General features: G+C 37.0%; 6 protein-coding genes across 7 annotated transcripts; 1 reads left to right on the forward strand and 5 right to left on the reverse strand.

Annotated features, from left to right (window-relative positions):
* Window positions 1–3: 3 nt before the first annotated feature.
* On the reverse strand, window positions 4–1,913 carry LOC124200547 (calcineurin subunit B type 2). The gene is made up of 6 exons (XM_046596819.1): window positions 1,688–1,913; window positions 1,389–1,428; window positions 1,156–1,332; window positions 961–1,082; window positions 777–899; window positions 4–691 (listed from the first exon to the last, which is right to left on the reverse strand). Exons 1-6 carry the CDS (start codon window positions 1,688–1,690, stop codon window positions 644–646), a joined length of 513 nt encoding a protein of 170 aa, XP_046452775.1. The 5' UTR covers window positions 1,691–1,913; the 3' UTR covers window positions 4–643.
* A 174-nt stretch (window positions 1,914–2,087) lies between these two features.
* Window positions 2,088–7,116, reverse strand: LOC124200521 (BTB/POZ domain-containing protein 9-like). 2 transcript variants are annotated; one of them, XM_046596793.1, is made up of 13 exons: window positions 7,002–7,116; window positions 5,821–5,881; window positions 5,145–5,347; window positions 4,835–4,964; window positions 4,723–4,761; window positions 4,464–4,655; window positions 4,105–4,399; window positions 3,823–4,039; window positions 3,629–3,765; window positions 3,473–3,565; window positions 3,205–3,394; window positions 2,888–3,074; window positions 2,088–2,818 (listed from the first exon to the last, which is right to left on the reverse strand). In XM_046596793.1, exons 1-13 carry the CDS (start codon window positions 7,106–7,108, stop codon window positions 2,519–2,521), a joined length of 2,151 nt encoding a protein of 716 aa, XP_046452749.1. In that variant the 5' UTR covers window positions 7,109–7,116; the 3' UTR covers window positions 2,088–2,518. The 2 variants fall into 2 exon arrangements, with proteins under 2 accessions (XP_046452749.1, XP_046452754.1); XM_046596798.1 differs by having other exon boundaries at window positions 5,821–5,883; window positions 7,005–7,109.
* A 968-nt stretch (window positions 7,117–8,084) lies between these two features.
* On the reverse strand, window positions 8,085–9,842 carry LOC124192600 (protein fem-1 homolog A-A-like). Its single transcript, XM_046585995.1, has one exon. The coding sequence runs from the start codon at window positions 9,840–9,842 to the stop codon at window positions 8,085–8,087; it is 1,758 nt and encodes a 585-aa protein (XP_046441951.1).
* A 557-nt stretch (window positions 9,843–10,399) lies between these two features.
* On the forward strand, window positions 10,400–15,858 carry LOC124190830 (E3 ubiquitin-protein ligase synoviolin B-like). The gene is given in 14 exon segments (XM_046583728.1): window positions 10,400–10,684; window positions 10,758–10,919; window positions 10,978–11,149; window positions 11,214–11,394; window positions 13,301–13,442; window positions 13,506–13,598; window positions 13,665–13,817; window positions 13,889–13,937; window positions 14,006–14,236; window positions 14,298–14,397; window positions 14,457–14,599; window positions 14,662–14,858; window positions 14,947–15,151; window positions 15,218–15,858. Coding segments are annotated over 14 exon segments (2,355 nt in total). The 5' UTR covers window positions 10,400–10,564; the 3' UTR covers window positions 15,625–15,858.
* On the reverse strand, window positions 11,393–12,944 carry LOC124190672 (speedy protein A-like). Its single transcript, XM_046583536.1, has 6 exons — window positions 12,489–12,944; window positions 12,261–12,405; window positions 12,010–12,187; window positions 11,871–11,952; window positions 11,731–11,809; window positions 11,393–11,659 (listed from the first exon to the last, which is right to left on the reverse strand). The coding sequence occupies exons 1-6, from the start codon at window positions 12,829–12,831 to the stop codon at window positions 11,533–11,535; spliced, it is 954 nt and encodes a 317-aa protein (XP_046439492.1). The 5' UTR covers window positions 12,832–12,944; the 3' UTR covers window positions 11,393–11,532.
* Window positions 15,859–16,401: 543 nt separating the features above from the next.
* Window positions 16,402–17,450, reverse strand: LOC124190753 (39S ribosomal protein L49, mitochondrial-like). Its single transcript, XM_046583634.1, has 4 exons — window positions 17,257–17,450; window positions 16,977–17,157; window positions 16,696–16,826; window positions 16,402–16,589 (listed from the first exon to the last, which is right to left on the reverse strand). Exons 1-4 carry the CDS (start codon window positions 17,335–17,337, stop codon window positions 16,443–16,445), a joined length of 540 nt encoding a protein of 179 aa, XP_046439590.1. The 5' UTR covers window positions 17,338–17,450; the 3' UTR covers window positions 16,402–16,442.
* Window positions 17,451–17,475: the final 25 nt, after the last annotated feature.

A 17,475-nucleotide genomic window follows, 5' to 3' on the forward strand; every position in this document is an offset into this window, starting at 1 on the left:
ACATTTTCTGCAAGAAAATCGAAGTGTATTTTATTTGAAATCGAAAAACGGGAGAGGTAAGTATTGAATATAAAGGAGAAAATGGACAGGTTAAAAAATGTATAGATTGAAAAAAGAAAAAAAGTTACGTCATGGAGGACGGGATTGAAAACCCCATACACCGACTATTTCTTATAACACACACAAAAAAAAAGCCAACTGGGTCAAAGCGGGCGTGAAGAGCAGAAAAAGGATCGACTGGTTTCATGGTGATCGGAAAAATAATTATAAATTTTCAATTTGAAATACACAACGGAAAAAGGAAGTACGGCAAATGCAGGCAAACAGTACTTTAAATGATAAAGTCGAAATTCGCTCTAGACACAACCTAGGGGACCAGACGCGCGCAAAAAAAGAGCGATTTCTCTTAAGAAGAAAACATCCGCAGTCGATCGCCCATAGTAGTAACAATTAAAAAAAAATAATACTTCCGGGCGATCCGCCTGCTAGAACTAGTGGGCAAAAATGAACAATCCAATCGAAGTTATCTCATGCAACACGAAGACGAGATATGACACGCAATAAAAAAATTCTTGCTTAACCACAGGGAACTCTCGGTGCAACACATGAAAAATATCGCTTGGTTGAAGTATAGTTTAATTTCTTATACGTCAACAACCATCTTTTTGTGAACGTCTGTGTTTCCAACCACCTGAATGAGAAATAGTTTCACAGGAAAATTAGCTATCCATTTTCTATCGCGAAAGTGAAAATAAGAAAATTTAGACGCAACTTACAGCGCAAAATTCCTCAAAAGAGATTTTCCCGTCTTCGTCTTTGTCTGCGAAGAGAATAGTTTTGTCAACAATCTGCTGCAGCTGAGTGTCTTTCAAGTTGTTCCCCACCATCATTTTCAAAACCTAGAGGAAAACAATTGTTTAGTCTTAAAAAATGAAATACAAGAATACAAGACAAGATTACTTGAAACAGTTCTCCATTTGAAATGGCTCCATCATTATCCATATCATAAATGCGAAAAGCAAAGCGCAGCTTTGATTCTTTATCACCTTTGACACTGAACTGAGAAACACCCTGAATGAATTCTGTTTTTAAAACAAAAATAAGCTTTAAAGTAGAGTATTTGAAATCTGCTTAACTACAACAACAATTAATTACCTTTAAAGTCTACTTCTCCATTTCCATCTTGGTCAAATATGTCAATAACTCTCTGAACAAGTGGATTTTGTTGAAGCTCCGGCAAAGACATAAACTCATCCACACTTAGTGAACCGGAGTTGTCAAGATCTAACTTCCGAAAACGCTTCCCAAGTCTTCGGATTTCATCAGCATCAACTAGTAATCATGCATAAATTTTAGTATGTACTATGATATTGATTTATATAGCTTACAGTTTGAGCACATCTCCATGGGAAGTGAACTTTCATTGCCCTGTATTCAAAAATCAAATCATTAGATAATCCTTGTATCTCGCAGAGCATCGTTTGAAATTGATGAAAATCGAGTATCACACAATTAAACGTCTGCGTTCTATGATAAACACTAATTAGAGACAATGTTTATCTCTAGATCAATGAACTAGCAGAAGTCCATGTAATGAATCAGACGATAGAATAATATTTTAATAGCGGAAACTCAGCTGGTAGAACGATGGGAAAGCTAGTAAAGAAATGTTTAAGAAGATTATTACCATTTTCTGTTAATTCAGGTGGTTATTTGGAGAATGAGAATGAAAACACGATCGTAACTGAGTCAAGTGTAAGGATAGAAGAGTAGCTGAAATCAACTGCAAGAGAAAAAACTGCGAGAGCCCCAAGAGTAGCGCTGAGTTGTCAAATCGTGAAAATCCCGTTTACTCTGCTCGTGACTCGTGACTGTACACTGTAGTGGAAAAGAGGTACGCAAGTATTGATTCACTCTCTCGACTCCGAGCTAGAGAAAGTTGTATTTTGGTGCTCCCGCATCAGTCCGCGTAAAATGCAAGTCCACGTAAAATCTTTGGGAGTTCATGCAGGCAGTTGTTGACGCATGAAATTAAACAAAAATTGACGTGTAAAAAGCAGCTTTAACTGAGTTGGAAAAAGTGGATATCACTATGCAAACGATGTATTGTTAACCAATAGCCTTTCTACATGTATAAATATTTTAATATCAGCACCAAATTTTCAACCAATAATATGAACAAAAAGACCAGCATATCGATTTGGATAGCTTTCATATTAAAGCCATTTCGCTTAGTGCCGAAACAAGCTCTCGCATAAAATCTAACAAATCGATTTCAATAATCACAATGAGTATTATAAATTCTATTTCTACATAGGCAATATCGGGGGGAGGGGCTAACTTTTTAGATTGCACTGTATCCGAGCAATCAAGAGTAGCGCACGACTGTAGTTATGTATCGACGGAAAAAGAATTTTAGATATTTCACGATGAAAGTCTGCATAATTGGCTACACGGCACTCGTTTGAGGCAAACAAAATTGTTCAAAGGTTCATGCAATTGACAGAAACCACGAAGATTATTGACGAGGGCTACGCTGTGAAGTGTGTGAACCATCAACGCTGGATGTGAATCTGATGGGAAGATTGGTTCCTTCTTCCTCCTCTATATTGCGAGGTTCCCGATCAAGTGGCCTTGGATTAAAATTATTAAAATTATCAGGTAATGGAGGTGGGACAGGTGGGGCAGTGGCGTCGACTAAAAGACTTGGGCTTGGCAAAGGCGCGTCGATAGGTAAGCGAGGAGTTGAACCCACCAACTCCTCAAATCCATTTCCATCCTCTTGAGCAGGACATTCAAAGTGAACACAGTGAAAAACCTAACCGATGCAGCAAACAAAAACATGTAAGGTTTCCAAACGGATGAAGTACAATGATAATGTAATTACATCGTTCGCTGTGTTTTGAGTTCCAACAATTCTTACGTATACAACTGGCTGCGGGATGAAATTTATACTTTGCCAAGATTGACATGGCTGCCGACTCCTATCACAAACCGTAATCCAGTCACGATTATTTGTTGATACCTCCACGTAGAAACTGTATCGGCGATCATCACAATCCCAAAGCAAAAGCCTGTAGAAGAAAATGTAATAAATTTAGTCTGTTGATTAGCTATGCGAAAAACTATTCTTTAAGTGGTAATTGAATTTGATCGTAAGATTCAGTTAACCCAAAATTTATAGAAATAAAAAGAATTGAGGACCTCATTGAGCTGACGATATACGGTTGTGCTAACTGAACGACAATCGCTCCTGATCCCAACTGATGACAAGTATAACCGGAGTCCCAATCATAGTTTTTTGTGTCTCCATTCAGCAATGCATTTCTGCTTCTACTAACACCTTCCACTACACAAGCGGACAATTGGATTGTAGCAACATTATGCTTTGGCACTGAAAATGGAAAAAAAGAACAATTCTTGAACTATTGCTGATGATGAAGTAAAAAAAATCTTAACGTTATAGCAATACCGATTAGCTCTTTTTCGAGTCGGACGATAGTAGGAGAATAATAGGCTTCAAGAGAAACAACGTGAAATACTTTGTTGACGGTATTATGAGTTCCTATTGGGGAGAGAAAAGTGAATAAGTTTCATATTTCTTCATTTTAAAAATTAATTTCTTTACCAACTATTCTGATAAAGCGAACGACTCGTTGGGGAAAATAGACACGCTGCCACGAGCGGCAGTGGTAGTTTGAATAATCAACGACGCGCAACCAATCCCGTTGATCCATAGAAACTTCAATGTAGTACGAGTATGACCTTTCAACAACAACGTTTTTAGGCGGTGCTCTAAGAATTATTCTTCAAATTGAATACCTCATATCTCGGTCCCAAAGGAGAACTTTTATATGATTTATGATAGAAGGCTGTCCAAGTCGAACGACAATACCGACATTGCCATCTTCAATTGGATGTCGAGTGAAACCACGTTCCATATCATAATTAGTAGTCTCACCATCTAAAAGGGCCGTGCGCATTTCACCTTGCAAGACCTGAGCCCCAAGTCGAGAATGTGCTACATTGACCTCAGGCACTAAAAATAAAATTTACTAGGTCAATAATTTGTAAGAAATAATTACTTATGGCGATGAACCGTACTTAATTGGCCGCGGTATGGAAGATCTGAATCTCGAGACTCAGTTCGAAATTTCAGCGCGTCAAGGATAACGTCGCTAGAAACTAAATGACTAGGACGTACTTCGTTTAATAGTTCAGACAGCGTGATTAATGGTAGCCGCACGGAGTTTAGAACGGCATTCAATTCACTGGTAGCATCTGCCTTAATGACGGAGTCATCGTAGCTGTTATGATGCCACCAACGCGAAACAGCTCGAAAAATTTCAATTTCAGTGACGCAGAAGGAATCGCGTTGAAGAAGATCACACAATGTCCCCTGAATATATATATCAATTAGAAATATACATAAATTTAATTAAAACGGTGATATTTAACATTACCGGGGATAGCTGGAGAAAAGCATCGCTCTGCAATATATCTGTTGCATGTCGATCAGCATATTGCCTGCAAGCCTCCATCAAGGCGCGTAATTGATACAGATTTGCCACGTCATACACCAAACACATATTGGTTTGACTAAGAATAGATTTCAAATACTCGGACACAGACTGTTCCAATTCGGGAAAAGCATACTATCCAGACGAAACACACGGCTGAGTAAAATGGATGATGTTAAGAAAATTTCAAATATTATTATACCTGATGCGCTAGTCCCAGCAGATCTTTGACAAGTTCCTCCTATATAAAACGACCCATATGAAGATGAAAATCAACAGAAACAACTAACTCTTGCTAACCATTAATTGTGTACCTTCATATTGCAAAGACTGACATATCCTGTGTAGACATATTTAAGAAGAGCATGGAAAGCTGCAGCACTAATACCCTTCAGCTCAATCTCACTTTTTTGGCTTTCCAATAAGCCGCCAAAAAGTAAAGCCCTGTCAAATAAAATAAAATAAATGTTAACTGAGATACCCCAGGAAACAAGAGGGAAAACACAAAAATTAAAAAAAAAAAAAATCAGTCACGCTCTCACGCATGCATTTAGGTGCATTAACCTTAATGTACACATTACGAAAAGGACGAGACGTTTCTTTCAAAATACAAGTGACATATACCTGAAATATTCACTTCTTGATGCCAAAATGATCTTATGGGCTGGGATTCTCTGGTTTTCAACAACGAGAGTGATGTCCTGGTAATTGTCACTCAAAAGAAGGGCATTAAAATTGTCTGACAAAGATCGTACATGGTCAACTTCTCCTAATCCAAGGGGTGGTGACACAAGACCTAATTGCTGTTGACTGCTCATTGTTAAATTCTAAAAGATGAAAAATAATGTTACACAATTTTACAAATTCTTGAATTTAAATTATAAACCAATAAATTTATAAATAGTGCAACTAAAATGTCTGAAAAATTTATGTCAATTTCACTAATAAACAATTTTTTCAGCAATTCAGATATTATTTAGGTCAAGTTACGTGAAGTTTGTTTTGTTCACTTTATCAGAAATAATACTACTAAATTTGAGGAAAAGAATAACAGAAGTAAACTTCAGATTTAGTGAATTAAACCAATTAAACAAATCTTTTGATTCTTTTTTGTCAAAAGCACCAACAATATCCAGAGAATTTTTTAGTTTATGTATCCAAGTGGTACGTAAATTCGAAACAGGAACCAAAACTCGTAAAGGAACCAAAAATAGCTAATGATTTCACGGGAAATTTTCTCTCAAAAACTTTAGGACTTTCATAATATTTTTCATTCAAGAGATGCAGTAAGGATTCTTACCTTATTTTTCAAAGCACTTAAAAACAGCTCATTGCTACATAATACAAATTCACAAAAAAAATGGGGTCGCCATAATTCGTCATCGTCATCGTCATCGTCATCGTCTGCCCATAGGGGGCTAAAATGCGGGATCCGCTGTGGATGCCACCAGGGGGCACCACTGGATTTCAAATAGTCATAGGCTAAAGTTGTGCAAGTTTATCTAGATTTTTATGCTTGTTTTATTTTAAAAATAGGCAATAATGAATTAAATCGAATTTTTGTATGCAAAAAAATGAAGAAAATTTTCCTGTATTCTGAAACATTCACGCATAGAAAACATCAAACTAACGTTAAAAATAAAAATAGACGTTAATTCCGAAAAAATAGTCGGCGGATTGTCGTAGATAACTAGACATCCTATAACAAGTTATAAAACCACGCTTCAATCAGAACCTCTGAGAATCTAATTATAATTAGGATTTCGCAAATAAAATAGGGTCTTATACATGTGTATACGTTTATATAAGAGGGTACACAAGATACGGAAGCAAGTCCGTCAAAGCCAAGTCCATCAAAGCATGTGATATTAAATATGATTATATGCGGATATATATTATTGCATATAATTATATATATTTTAATATATAATGGTATATATAAATATATAAAGTCGTATATGCACGTAGAACGGTCACGTCCATGAAAACATGTGATATTAAATATTATTATATGCGGTTATATAATATTGCATATAATTATATATATTTTAATATATAATGTAACAATATAATGTTATATATAAATATATAGTCGTATTCAAGGTATTCTCCTATCAAATTAAAGACAGATAATTTTCCAGAGGTGACATGAAAATATAATAACTAAGCACCACGTATATTTTATCTTGGACGGATCACATCATCGCACTCATAAGTCATAATGTCAATATATAGTTTTAAGTATTTAATGCATTACACCAATTGCATTAGCATTACGCTAATAGAGCTAGACATTCAAAGATATTTGTACTACCATGTTCGAACCACAAAAAACTGTAGTGGTTGTTCGAAATGCCAAGTAGAAGTCAAGAGGCTCCCTCTGGTGGCCGATTCATGATTTCCACAACACATTCCGCAGTTTAGTCCCTAAAAGACGATGACGATGACGATGACGATGACGAATTATGGCGACCCAAAAAAATGTTGTTGTCGTCTATTGCGATGTGTTTGTATGAAGATGTTACTGCTTGCTTCACTTGCTTGATTCTTAAAATAGTAGGTAGGTGTGCTAGTGGAGCTAGTGCCATATTTTTTTTTTTTTGTGTGGGAAGGATTAGTTGTCGATTGTCTCGCTAGATGACCATTACAACTACAGCCATCTAGCGCAAATCGGCTATTCAAGCCCAAATTTAAAAAAATATATATATGCTTTTCATATCATAGGTAAATGATCAGGTGAATCAATTTGATCTTTATCTATAAGTTTTCGATGAAGCCATCATTAATGAAAGGTGAAACTTGAAAGTATCTGCCCTGTTCTGTTTTCAAATAAGTCAATTTCTGCGTAAAAAATATACGGTAAGTATTCTTCTCTGCATAAGATTTATTGTAGGTGCTCACCCGTGATCTTCTGTTATATCTTATTTCTTATTACTTACGTCTTGGCCAATTGAAAAATTTTTCAGCCAAGTTGTCTTCGGGACTTTAACCTAGATATTTATTTTGAATCTTCCAATTTTTAATTCCTTTTCCATACAAAAATTTTTTCCGTAAACATTCAATGCCTATACTCATATTATTTTGTGACTGGTAAAACATGTTAAAAGTATTCCAGCTCTTGTTACTTTGGAAAAATATTTCTCGTCTCATACTGTATTAAAAGGAGCGAAAGTTATTCGCTGGAAACATAACCTAATAGCACACGAGTTACGTGTGAAGCTCTACTTACCTGGTTACGAGTATGAACGTGACCACCCCGTGACGTGTCGAGTATATCTTATTGCGTACTTTTTCTCGTCTGCTTTGGCTGTTGCGTGTGCTTTACTTTGGGTTACTTGGGTAATCTGGCTCTGTTGAAGCTCATCATTTATAGAGCACTTTATTAATATTTGGTAATAACGTTTTTGATATACAACTAAGCTTTCATATCGTAACGGGATACAACACAATCCACTATTAGATATAGTAATCCACAAAAATATAGTAGAAAAGATATTAGAAAACGAGTTTATTCAGACAATTCGATCAAGAAGATTTGCATATTACAATTTAACAAGTGATCTTTCAGTGACGGTTTACAAACGTGAGTAGACTTTTTGGCAGGTCGCCGGGGACGAAAGGTATTCGATTTCGACGAATCACCTGAGCAGCTAAACATTTAAGTGGCCGTAGCCGCACTCTATTGATCAGCTTTTGAAGATATTTACTTGGCTTTCCTTTATCATTCAAATCTTTTTCTTTGAGTTTGAAAAGATCCAAACATGTTTTTCCTTTGCCATCTGGCTGATCGATATTGGCTCCCGAGTCCAACAGCAGCTGAACTGCATCCGTGATATTCGTTGTCTCCGACCAGCGTTCCCATTGGAAGCTGTTCGCTAGAATATGTAGTGCTGTTTTTCCATTGGTAGAGGTAAAATTTGGATCAACATCGAGTTCCAGTAACAATTTCATTAGGTTGATCCGAAAGCGTTTCGGTCCTATCAAGTCTGCAAATAAGTTACAACACGCCAGGTGTAGAATATTTCCCTTGTCTACTCTGTCAAACCTGTAATCGGCGCGAATGAACTCGTAAACGATCTGCTTGAATTGGTGACTTTCTTCCTTGCTTAATGTTGGAAGCATTTCGGTTAAAAAGTCAATCAAGTCAAAAATCAACAAATCAAATTCTTGATATTCGCTGATGTTAACCAAATTGTGATTGACCTTTAAGGTATTTTCGAGTGTGGTCATCACATTAGTGAATGTAAATTCGGAGCTGGGCACGTCTTTGAGTTTTGCGAAACTTTCAACTAAAATTCCAATCGTCCTGATGATTATGTCGTTAACTTCGTCATCCCATTCTTCAAAGCCTTGAAACTCATCCAACATGAACATGCCGATGTTTATGGCTCTATTGTAGTGGTCTTCACAGTGCAATCGATCGGCATGATTGCACAATTGCAGGAGAATATATTTGTGTTGCTCAGGATCTGATTGATCAAGAATCCTCTGAATGACTAACAAGGCCTGAGTGTAGAGATTCAATTCAGGGTAGTCATCATCAAAGTCAAGCTGGGCTTCGAGTTGCTCGAGGTGTTCCAATGTCAGGAATTCGGAAGTGAAGCCCATCGCCTTGACAAAAAGATCAGACGGAGGCGAAATTGTTTTGGGAATCGCCTGTTCTCCATCGACAGTCGAAAGACGAAGTCTCGTGGCTTCTTTCCAGATAGAAATGGCGTAACTCGATGATACTAGGCTTGGGCTGTATCTGTAAAAAACGTAGGCTGCTCCCATCAATTCCAGCGCTTCGATTTTCTGCTCCGTAGGGATTGAACTTGCCTTTATTCCCTCCATGTCGGCGGTGACCTTATCCAACTGCTCCTCTTCGACGACGACAAATTCGTCGACAATGTCCGCCTGACGGCTTATTATGGCTGCGCACAGAGGTGAAACATTGTCATACTTGACTCCCCTCCACTCGAAAGTCCCATGGAGATTAACATCAACTCCAAGCTCCCTTAGAAAGACGACGACTTCACAAGATCCGTTTTGGATGGCGGTCAACATGGGGGTAGTTTCGTGTTCGTCGCGGGAAGTTGCCGGTAGTGTCGTTATTTCTGGGCCTTGAATGGCAAGTACTTCTTGTAATTCCGGTATAAATTCAGATTTAATTGCTCCCTGGAAGACGTGTTGCAAAAGTCTCCAGCAAGCATTCGATTGATTCCGGCTTCTTTTGGTTATCAGGAAGAAAAAAATCAAAGGCAATGACATACCGAATAATAGGAAGATGTAAAATTCTGGAGTCAGCGGTGAAGTGCAGTCGTCCATTTTATTTAAGTCCATTTTGGTTTTGAACTAATTCCTTGAAATTATCTTCGATATGACAATATGTGTCTTATAATTCAGTCCAATATATATAGACTTTGTTAGGATATGTTTGTTGAGCAACTCACTTCTCGCAAAGAATTTCGCGTTTACCTTTCGACTGTTTTCTCATTCATTAGAAATTACTTTTGTATCGACTTTAATTCAATTTCACACACATTGTTTAATTATCTCTATTTTAACATTTTTTTACTATGAATTTTGTTTATAGGTTATATTTTCTTTGCTCGGTCCTTGCTCATTTCAAAAATGTGCGCCGTGTTCGTTACGGCGGTTCGTTTAACTATTCCTAGGTGGCCATTGTTGTTTTAAAAGCAGACATATGTGATGCATATTTATGTGTGCATTTATATGCATTAGCCATTATAGCCCATTAGGTAATTCTTGTCGGTTAGTCGGGGTTAGAGACTAGAGAGCTGCCGGAGAAAGTACACGAAATAAATTAGAAAACAGAAATCATGTTTTTATTACTTTTCAGTCATTCATTGTGCGGCCGGCATGCACTGCTGAACGGACTCGCAAGTCGCAACAAACGGCGAATTCCGCAAGAGTGCGTTCGCAAACAAGGGGGAGAGCAGACGACAACTGGTAAGCAGTCCATGTCCAAACACGTTGTGTTTTGTTGCACGTCGTTATTCCATTGAAAGGACAAATTACAATTTTGAATTGCCAAGAATAAAATGAGTTCTCAACGAGGTAATGTGTCTAGAACAAGAAAGCAAAAGCATACTAACACAATAAGCTTCAAGAACAATAAGCATGGCGAAACACCGAAGACGAAAGCATTAAATGGTTTACAGGTATTCGTGTCAGTCTATTCTATATTACGGTTACGAACAATTTTTAAATTATGTTTTAAAACTCGTTGAATAGATTTGCAATGTTTGTTCTCATTGCAAGAATGTGTTGGAATGGAAGATAAAATACAACAAATATAAGATACTGAGTGCTCCTGCAAAATGCACAAAATGTCTAGAGAAGACAGTGAAGCAGGCCTACTCGATTCTTTGTCAACCTTGTGCTGAAAAATTGGAGGTCTTAAGGTTTCTTACTTGTTTTGTAACCAAATGATTTACAGTTTTTATTGATTTAGTTATGTGCCAAATGTGGAAAAAAAGAAGAAATTGTTTGTCGACCAGAACCAACTGTAGCTGAAAAAGCACAGATGGAGGCAAAATTCCAAATGGAATTGAAATCCTTGTCTGAAAGGAAGCGCCGAACATTCATGAGATATCTAGATCGACTTGGCAAAGTTAAGCATGAAGGTTGGTTTAATTTTAACTGAAATTTGATCGAATTTTTGTTTTCCATGTTTGTTTATTTTCTTAGATGATGATGGTGAAACAACATCAGGGGAAACAAAAACAAAACCGAAATCAAATAGCTGGATGGAAGAGGCTGAAAAGCGACTTGAGCTTTTGAAGCTTCAAGTAGAAAAAGAGGGCAAAGATGAAGATGAAGATGATGATTGGGATGGTTTAGGTAGTTCAGATGAAGACTTTGATAGTGAAGATGATAGTTCTTGAAAATACATATGGTAAACAAGGGCAAAAATTCAAATCTCTTAAATTCTGGTTGTGTTAACTGAAAAGTTTGCATTTGACATTGTTGCTTTGATTGTTGAATGAAGGATTTTATCGATATAAACTTAAAAGTTCATGAAACAATCCTTTAAATCGGTGTGGGGAGAGTATTGGCGTTTTCTAAGAGTAAGTCTATTGCCAGCGCTTCTTGCTTCCTTCTTGGCCGTGATTGCTGTGCTCTTTTGTTCTAGTCTAGTTAGGTATGAAAACAATATAGTTAACACTTTTTTTTCATCTGTAAAATTATAAGCAAATGACCATACTTTAAACATGGTTCACAGGGGCGAAAAAAAGTAGGAAAGGATGTCCATGGCGAAACTTTGCGAGGATGCTGAGCAGGGTCTGGAATTAAAGGCTTCGTTAAAATATGTTAAACATTTCTGGGTTCAGATTTTGCACTTACAACGTCTGTCCTGGTACACCCCAGAGTGGCGTTCGTGTCTCTTTCGTTTCCATGCCCAATGCTCAGGACAAATCGCCATTATCTACAAAACAAAAAAACTACAACAATTTGAAAAGCGGTTAAACTAGGATAGTATTACTTCCTCGCAGACTTTTCGTGGGACAAGGGCCCGATAATCCATACGGACAAAAAGCTCGTAACGTAAACGGTGCATGGGAATGTACTCCTCGTCGTCGTTTTCAATCTGTTTCATCTCCCATTGCACCACCAATTCTTCAATCAAAAAGTTTTCTTCTTCTATTTCGTGGGCAAGAAATCTAAATAAAATTTTTTGTCAATTACAACTTAATTCGCTTAGGTATAAAGTGTAGGCAAGAATTTTTCGATTACAAAGCGGTACAGAAGTTTGTAAAGTTGTATTCTTCGTGAGCGAAACCAGCTCGAAGAAAGTAAGTGAACACCATAGCCAGAAGGTATGAATCAGCAAATATCTTGCATTTGTCTTGTTCCAGAAAGCCTTTAATACGACCATCTTCTGCAATTTCAATATTTTGTATGTAACTCCTCCACGAACGTAATTTGTATGTGAGGAATACGATTAAATAGACAGTTACTTACCCAACAAAATGAAGAAATCCTTCATACGGGATGCAGTAACTGAGACCTCCGCAACCTTTGTTTTCCTTGTCCAATAACGATGAAAGCTATTGCTTACACTGCCAAGCCACCGACCAAAATCATAAACTGCTTCAACGTATGTGTTAGGGCAAGCATTCTCCTCATCTTGAAAATTGTGTTTTCGCTTAGGCTTGGAATGTCCTAACAATCGAGGAAGAACTGTTTCAACAGCAAGTCGAAACTCGTTCTGCCCTACGTTTCTCTCTGAAACGGCATGGTACTGTTTGTTGTAGGGAGACACACCAGTTTCTTCTCGCTTAACGGCAACATTTGCAATAACCATGTTTCAAAATAATTAAGTTCACCTTGTTTTCAGAACAAAAATGCTTAGCTTTGGTGGTACGACTTTTAACGAACCAAATCAACGTCTTTCCGTCTCGACGGTCAGTTCCTCAGTAACAGTTTTCACTCCATGTGCTGCCTTCATTTCCTGTTCGAAAGTCGTAGAACACCGCGCTGATCCGTCGTCCAATCAGAAAACGCCGAATATAATGTTAAAAACTTTAAATAAATCAAAAATTAAATACCTATGCTTAATTTTTTTTTTCAAATGTTTAATGGCTAATTTATATCGAATAAATTTTTTAATTTTTGATCAAAACATTTAAAGACACGAAACACGATGGAGAGAAATGACTCTTGCCTAAGGGATGTTGTTCACTCAAAGCTCAAAGGCTTCGAGCCTCAACGTCACGTCATCAACTCAAGTCAACGACAGAAGTGATGTAAAGTTCTCTCTGAAACGGCTAATGAAAGTAATCGAAAATGCGTATCGAATTAGTTATTCTAGGCAGTCTTGTTTTGTCTACGTCAGTCGTGGGAAATGCGTATTACCAAAAGAAGCAATTTTATCCTTCAGTGGTTCATATAACTAAATCCAATCCTAGCATGATGGTAACCATTTAACATAAAAATATTGGTTATAAAAACACATAATACAAACAAACTTTACAACAGGTGATGTACATTCAAGCCCTAGTCATTGTGGTTTTGCTGGGAAAATTGATGAAAAAAGTGTTTTTTGGCCAATTGCGAGCTGCAGAAGTTGAGGTATGTATTTACAAAATGTTGTGCATAATCTTGTTCAACTTCTAATTTTCATTATTCCAATTACAGCATCTTATTGATCGATCATGGTATGCAATCACAGAAACATGTTTGGCTTTTACTGTGTTTAGGGAAGACTTTTCAACCAAGTTTGTTGCCCTCTTCACGGTTCTACTCTTCCTCAAAGCTTTCCATTGGCTTGTTGAGGACAGAGTTGATTATGTACGTAGAGCTTCACTGTTTTATTTAAATATTTTAATGATCTCAAATAATTTTGTATATTTGAATTTTAGATGGAGCGAAGCCCCATAATATCTTGGTTGTTCCATTTTAGAGTGACATGTAAGTTAGAGTATATATAACCTTTCTACATAGAATTGTAACAGGAATGTTGAATATCTTTCATTCAGCATTACTTTTGGTCTTGGGGGTTCTGGACTGGCATTTTATCCAAGTTGCATATTATGCTACTTTAACTCAAGGAGCTTCAGTTCAACTGGTATTTGGTTTTGAGTATGCCATTCTGTTGACCATGGTAGCAATGGTTACAGTAAAATATGCTCTCCACACTTATGACATCAATCGTGAAAATCCTTGGGAAGATAAAGCAGTCTTTTTGCTGTATGCTGAACTTGCCATTGGTAATGTTTTTCACTGAGAAGTTACTGAGTAAAAAGCTTAATAATTTTATAAAAAATTTAGGTTTTATCAAAGTCATTCTATACATGATGTTCATGTTGATTATGATTCGTGTATACACTCTACCCTTGTTTGCTGTCCGACCGATGTACCTAGCGATGAGGTAGCTAACTTTGATCAATTTCATTGTCATAGTGTTATAATTTTAGCCTTGTGAAATAGGTCATTCAAAAAAGCGTTAAGTGACGTAATCCTTTCTCGGCGAGCCATTCGCAATCTGAATACATTGTATCCCGACGCCACAACAGAGGATTTGGCTAACACCGATACTGTCTGCATTATTTGCAGAGAAGAAATGGTTACTGGTAATTCATCACAACAAATCATTTGTTTGGCTCTAATGATAATTTTTTTATTCTTTCAATAGGAGCTAAAAAATTGCCTTGCAACCACATCTTCCATGCTACTTGCCTTCGATCCTGGTTCCAGAGACAACAAACTTGTCCAACTTGCCGACTTGAAGTTCTGCGTGCACCGGGCAATCCAGTTGGGAACCCGGCAGCGGCACCTGCCGCTGCTAATATGCGACCACCTCAACCACAAGCTGCGCCACCACCTCCTCAGGTATTAATGAATGCACTTAATGAAACGCAAAAACTTATAGTTCATTTTTTATTTTTTATGTTTTATTATACTTATGATTATGTTTTAGGCTGCAGCAAATATGCCCCCGGCAGCTCCGATTCAGCCACCACTACAGCCTTTCATCCCCCCTCATCATCCTTTTACTTTTCCTTTTCCCCTGCCGAATATCGCCCAACAAGCTGCAGCAAACGACGCTCGATACGCACCGGACGCAAATGGCCAAAGGCCAGCTATGCCTCCGCCATTTTCCCTCCCACCTTTCATGCCATTTGGTATGTATTTAATTTATCAAGTGGATATTGAAATATCGTCATCTCTGTTTTTTTTTATTTTGTTAGTTGTTCCACCTCCGAGACCGCCTGCTAATCTTGGTGCACTCAGTGACGCTGAGTTGCGAGCAATGGAAGGGCAGGAAAGACGACACCTTGAAGCCAGAATTCGTGTTCTGAGAGATATTCAAGTATTGCTCGATGCAGCAGTCTTGCAGATGAATCAATATGGAATTCTAGTGTCTCGCTTAGAACATGAGGCTAATAATAATACTGAAACTCTAAGGAGCGCAGGCGAAGAGGCTTCAGCGACGTCTGCTCCACAGACGAATGAGCAAGAGCCCATTATCAACGTTACTCCTCCAGAAACGGAAAATGAAGTTTTGACTCCTGAAGAAGAGACAAATTTGAGTGATCAAGAGAGATTAAGACGCCGACGTGTACAGAGATTCATGAATGCTGGGGAGCAAAATTGAATGTTGTTCGATTTTCAAGGAATTATATTTAATTATAAAGGGTGTCTATCTGAAAAAAATTTACTAGGTTGTACCCTTTTTGTGTGTTCTTCTGCCTCATTAGTAGGTTGTCCAATCAATTTGTATCCTTGTACATAATTCCTCCGTTGCTTGGAATTGGGTGGGCATGGTCAGTGGAACGACAAGACGATTGAAGTTGTAACTTGTAACTAATAAATGTATTTTACCTTTTCAGTTACTTTTCTTTTAAACTAACATCAAATTCTAAATTTATTGTGTTTTTAAAATTAAAAGTTTTTATGAAAATCTGAGACAATTTTTCAATGAAAGATTTTTTTAAGATTTAGGAACCAAAGATGACGATTCAGTTAACGTCTGAATGTTTTAGTTTCGCAGAAAGTATTAGAAAGTCCTTAGAACTAAGGCCAAGTAAATAATGATAAAGATTCAGCCAGACCCACAATGCTTCTGCCGATTTTCCGTTATGGACAATCGAATGTCAGGAATGGCAATAACACCTCAAGATCAGTATATTCCCGTTTTGAGATGAGACTCGATGCGTCTGTCTTGCAGGTGAATCAATGCAAAATCCCAGTTCCCTTGCTTAAAACAAGAACTAATGCCGAAATTTTGTTAACACTGACCTAACAAAAAAAAAAAAAAACGCATGGAACACAAGTTTTCTTTTGATTTTACACCCTGAGTACACTTTTTCTTCATGTTGGCTAACCAAATGCTTGGACTAATGGATCTGTGAAAAATGCAATACATATTTAATATTTTTTACTAATTTCTGTATTTTTACTGTTCATTGCTATTCAAAAACCAGCATTCATTAACCATTTTTTCACTTCATTCACATAGTCACCTCTAAACTTAATATGCATGGCAACTTCATGTACTCGAGAAACCACAGGTTTCTTTGTTAAATTTTCCAGATGTGATTTGATAGCTTGTTCTAATGCCTATAAATAAATTTTAAATGATTAATTAGCAAGAAGAAAGGTTAATCAAACATAAATTTCTTTTAATTAAAGAGAGAGAAAAAACAACACAATAAAGATTAATTACCCAAATGTCTCCTTCAATATGTCTGATGATGGTGATTTTTCTTGCATTCCTTACTTCTTCAAAATTTAAATAAACAGGGACCATAAAATTTTTAGTTCTCTTCACAAAATATGGCAAGTTTGGTGGTGTATCTGTAATTTAAAGTAAATTTTTTTAATTAAATAATAACAAATGTAGTGAAGATGAATTACAACATAAATAGGTTATTTTGCATTTATCTATTCATCATCTAAATTGATCTTCTCCGCAGAAAACATTTCTTTAAAGCAAACTGGCTTTACCTGATGGGGGAATCCAATCAGAAGCATAGTTTCCATCTGTTGGATAAGAAGGCACAAGCAAATGAGGTCTTAATCGTTCCACAAACTTCCAGTTTTCAGACGAAACTTCATGGTATCGAGTATAGTTTTCTGGAGATTTCTCTTTAGGACTTGCTGCATATGAACTATAGCATGATTTAATCTAAGAAAATACATAACATGAAAGGAATTAAGACTCAACAAGATTGAAATACGACAGCTTCCAACATACAGACAAATCTTGAGTTGTATGGGCTCTTACTTTAATAGATGTTGCAAAACTTAGCCGATGAGCACCAGAATGTTGCTTCATAATAATCGAACGTGCTATAACTGAAGCCATGATTAATAAGTTTTGAAAAACAATGAAAGAATAAGCAAAAGCACTTTACTCGTTCTACCCACTCGACTTGTATAAACCATTTCGTCTGCACCGTGATGTCTGTGCTCTGTGGACTGTGGTATAGTTTTGCGATGATGC

The sequence above is a fragment of the Daphnia pulex genome, chromosome 1, assembly GCF_021134715.1.
Source record: "Daphnia pulex isolate KAP4 chromosome 1, ASM2113471v1".
NCBI classification, from domain to species: domain Eukaryota; kingdom Metazoa; phylum Arthropoda; class Branchiopoda; order Diplostraca; family Daphniidae; genus Daphnia; species Daphnia pulex.

Bases quoted from the DNA above. Each gene is read 5' to 3' on its own strand.
- LOC124200521 (XM_046596793.1), bottom strand. From the start codon at position 7,108: ATGGCACTAGCTCCACTAGCACACCTACCTACTATTTTAAGAATCAAG. The intron at 5,348-5,820 runs GTAAGAATCCTT...TTCATCTTTTAG, and splicing joins TAAGTGCTTTGAAAAATAAG to AATTTAACAATGAGCAGTCA. The intron at 4,965-5,144 runs GTATATGTCACT...TTTATTTGACAG, and splicing joins TCAAGAAGTGAATATTTCAG to GGCTTTACTTTTTGGCGGCT.
- LOC124190753 (XM_046583634.1), bottom strand. From the start codon at position 17,337: ATGGCTTCAGTTATAGCACGTTCGATTATTATGAAGCAACATTCTGGT. The intron at 17,158-17,256 runs GTAAGAGCCCAT...GTATTTTCTTAG, and splicing joins GTTTTGCAACATCTATTAAA to ATTAAATCATGCTATAGTTC. The intron at 16,590-16,695 runs GTAATTAATCTT...ATTTATTTATAG, and splicing joins ATATTGAAGGAGACATTTGG to GCATTAGAACAAGCTATCAA.
- LOC124190672 (XM_046583536.1), bottom strand. From the start codon at position 12,831: ATGGTTATTGCAAATGTTGCCGTTAAGCGAGAAGAAACTGGTGTGTCT. The intron at 12,406-12,488 runs GTAAGTAACTGT...TTGAAATTGCAG, and splicing joins GGATTTCTTCATTTTGTTGG to AAGATGGTCGTATTAAAGGC. The intron at 12,188-12,260 runs GTAATCGAAAAA...AATTTTATTTAG, and splicing joins ACAAACTTCTGTACCGCTTT to ATTTCTTGCCCACGAAATAG.
- LOC124200547 (XM_046596819.1), bottom strand. The intron at 1,083-1,155 runs GTAATTAATTGT...TTTTAAAAACAG, and splicing joins TGGAGAAGTAGACTTTAAAG to AATTCATTCAGGGTGTTTCT. The intron at 900-960 runs GTAATCTTGTCT...GTTTTCCTCTAG, and splicing joins CAAATGGAGAACTGTTTCAA to GTTTTGAAAATGATGGTGGG.
- LOC124192600 (XM_046585995.1), bottom strand. From the start codon at position 9,842: ATGGACTTAAATAAAATGGACGACTGCACTTCACCGCTGACTCCAGAA.